The sequence below is a fragment of the Manis javanica genome, chromosome 3 (assembly GCF_040802235.1).
Source record: "Manis javanica isolate MJ-LG chromosome 3, MJ_LKY, whole genome shotgun sequence".
Lineage (NCBI taxonomy): Eukaryota > Metazoa > Chordata > Mammalia > Pholidota > Manidae > Manis > Manis javanica.
This window is the reverse complement of record NC_133158.1, coordinates 80662642-80665544: the sequence shown is the minus strand read 5'-3', so window position 1 is coordinate 80665544 and position 2903 is coordinate 80662642. Positions and strand designations below refer to the sequence as shown.

General features: G+C 33.6%; 1 protein-coding gene across 1 annotated transcript; it reads left to right on the top strand.

The window, feature by feature from the left end:
- The first annotated feature begins 1324 nt into the window (after nucleotides 1–1324).
- Nucleotides 1325–2290, top strand: LOC140848271 (olfactory receptor 5K1-like). Its single transcript, XM_073230466.1, has one exon. The coding sequence runs from the start codon at nucleotides 1325–1327 to the stop codon at nucleotides 2288–2290; it is 966 nt and encodes a 321-aa protein (XP_073086567.1).
- The last annotated feature ends 613 nt before the right edge of the window (nucleotides 2291–2903 follow it).

Below are 2903 nucleotides of genomic sequence, written 5' to 3'. Positions count from 1 at the left end.
TTAATGAATCACTAAATAATGATAGAAGATAACCCTTTAAGTAAAAAAAAATTTGGTCTTAAAACTCATATTAAAATCTAAAGGGTTTTCTCATTTGCTAAGTGTTAGAAAAGTAAAGTATACAGGCAAGCTAACATTTATTTATTAGCTTTTAATCTAATATGCTAATGCAGTATACTTAGAAAACATTACATAATTTTCATAGGAAACTAAAAATAGTAGATGATGAATTCCTATGAAAGAATCATACCTAAATTTTTTAAATGATGAGTTTTGAATAAGTTCCTTTGTAGCATGTTCTTCACAATTAACTCTCTCAATCTACAAAAAACAAAAAAGTCACTAAGGATCGTTGGTAGAGTACTGAAAACAAGTTGCCCCATCCCAGGTCTCAAGGTGGAGCTAAGACTACAATCAATACTGCTTTTTCTCTAAAGCATTCCACAACTCTTATAAGAAGTTGCAGCTAACCTCAAATATCTACAGTTCTAGTAAAAAATTCTGCATGTCCACATGAGAATAAAACACCATGGAGGTTATGCTCTAGCAACTCTTAACTGGGTTGGATACAACATATGTTCAGAGATTCAGAAATGGGGAACAATGTGCTTGGGACATTTGGATAAAACTTTACTAAGGAGCATCGTACTTATGTATACTTTACAAGAACAAGAAAAAGATTGAGATATTTAGGCAAAATTCATCATGGGTAATGGCAAGAACATAATCAATGTTTATGGACATGGATAGGACACTGGGAAAGGGAATAAGTGACAATTTATGGACATTTATTTCCTTAGGTTTCCAAGTAATTTACTTTATGGATGATAGTCCTATCCTTAATACTTAGCGATCTTCCAGCAAGTCCTAAGATGCAATTTTAACACATCTGTTGTATACTATTTCAAAACACTCAGTCAACTGGGAGAGGACATGAAAACTTTTGCTCAGATTAAATATATGTATTTTAGGCAAATTGACGTGAAATTTATTTTAAGCATCTTTAGTATAAAAACTAACACTGAAATTATTTGACAACACTTGGGCCAACATGAGAACACTAGATTTGTACATTATTCATTCATACATTCAAAAATAAGTCTTTACCACTGTAAACATCCTCCCTGGAATTATCTACATATTCTTAGGAATCTTGAGTGCCAAAGTTGATATACTCCCTAGAGGCCTATGTGCCTGTATCCCAAAGGCATTAGGGGAAACTTGAAGCAGCTTTTCTTGTAAAAAGAAGAATTTGAAGGAAAATTATACACTCTATCTTAGACTCTTATAGCTCCATTATTTGTGTCTCAACAGAGAAGTCGACATGATTGAGGAAAATCACTCCCTGACAAATGAATTTATTCTCATAGGATTTACAGATCACCCAGAGCTAAAGACCATTCTGTTCATGGTGTTCCTTACCATCTATCTGATCACCATGGTGGGGAATCTTGGCCTCGTGGCATTGATTTACATGGAGCGTTGTCTTCACACGCCAATGTACATCTTTCTGGGTAACCTTGCGCTGATGGATTCCTGTTGTTCCTGTGCCATTACCCCAAAGATGTTAGAGAACTTCTTTTCTAACGACAGAATGATTTCCCTCAGGGAATGCATGACACAATTTTACTTTCTCTGCCTTGCTGAAACTACAGGTTTCTTTCTCCTGGCTGCAATGGCCTATGACCGCTGTGTGGCCATATGTAGGCCACTGCAGTACCACACCACGATGTCAAACACACTCTGCATTCAGATGATAACAGGGGCCTACGTAGCTGGAAACATGCATGCCATGATTCAGGTAGGGTTTCTCTTTAGGTTAACTTTTTGTGGGTCTCACCAAATCAATCACTTCTTTTGTGATGTTCTTCCATTATACAGACTCTCCTGTGTTGACCCTTATATCAATGAATTGATGATATTTATCTTTTCAGGGTCACTTCAAACCCTCACTCTGACAATAGTTATAATCTCTTATATTTTCATCCTTTTCACAGTTTTCCTAATGAAATCCAAAGAGGGAAGAGGCAAAGCCTTATCTACTTGTGCATCCCACTTTCTCTCTGTCTCAATATTCTATGGTTCTCTTTTCTCCATGTACATTCGACCAAGTTCAGTTAAAGAAGGGGATAAAGATATACTCATTTCTGTTTTTTATACTTTAGTGATTCCTTTATTAAACCCTTTTATTTATAGTCTAAGAAATAAGGTAGTAATAAATGTTATGAAAAAAATTATAAAGAAGATATCATATATACTGAAACAAAACATCTGTGGAAAATTATTTTAATTTGTTAAAACATTTTTCAAAACCAGAGAATGCTGAGAAAATGGAAATGGCCACTTGGTATATAAATATCAATTACTAAAACATGCTAGTGTATAAGCCAAATAAGTTCAAAAAGGACATGTATTTTAAAATCTAACCTACTAGCTTCTCACAGGAGTGAACTAAATGATGACCTTTAAGGTCACAAATTGTGTTATAATATAGTTATAATAGTAACCATTTGTTTCAGAGTATAAAGAGTTACAATTTTCAACAAATTTAACTATTCTTGGAATACAATTCAGTAAATATAAAAGTCACCTCCATTTACCTCTCTTAGCAAATTTCTGGAATCCCACAGCATAAATTTACAAACTCTGGCATATTCCAAATTCTCAAACATTAATCCCTTCTCAAGCAACACCATGTGACAGAGGTAACTATATATTTCAATTCGATTCTTGACATAGAGTTCATTTAAAAATTAAATTAAATATCAATTCATGGAGAACAGGTATTCTCTAATAAAGAACATTATTATCTTTAGTTTTAGTCAATTTTTCTAAAGTTCTCTGAAATACAGTATCTGTATAATGGTGATTTACCCATCTGTAGCTGAAAATGATGCTATTTA

Bases quoted from the DNA above. Each gene is read 5' to 3' on its own strand.
- LOC140848271 (XM_073230466.1), top strand. From the start codon at position 1,325: ATGATTGAGGAAAATCACTCCCTGACAAATGAATTTATTCTCATAGGA.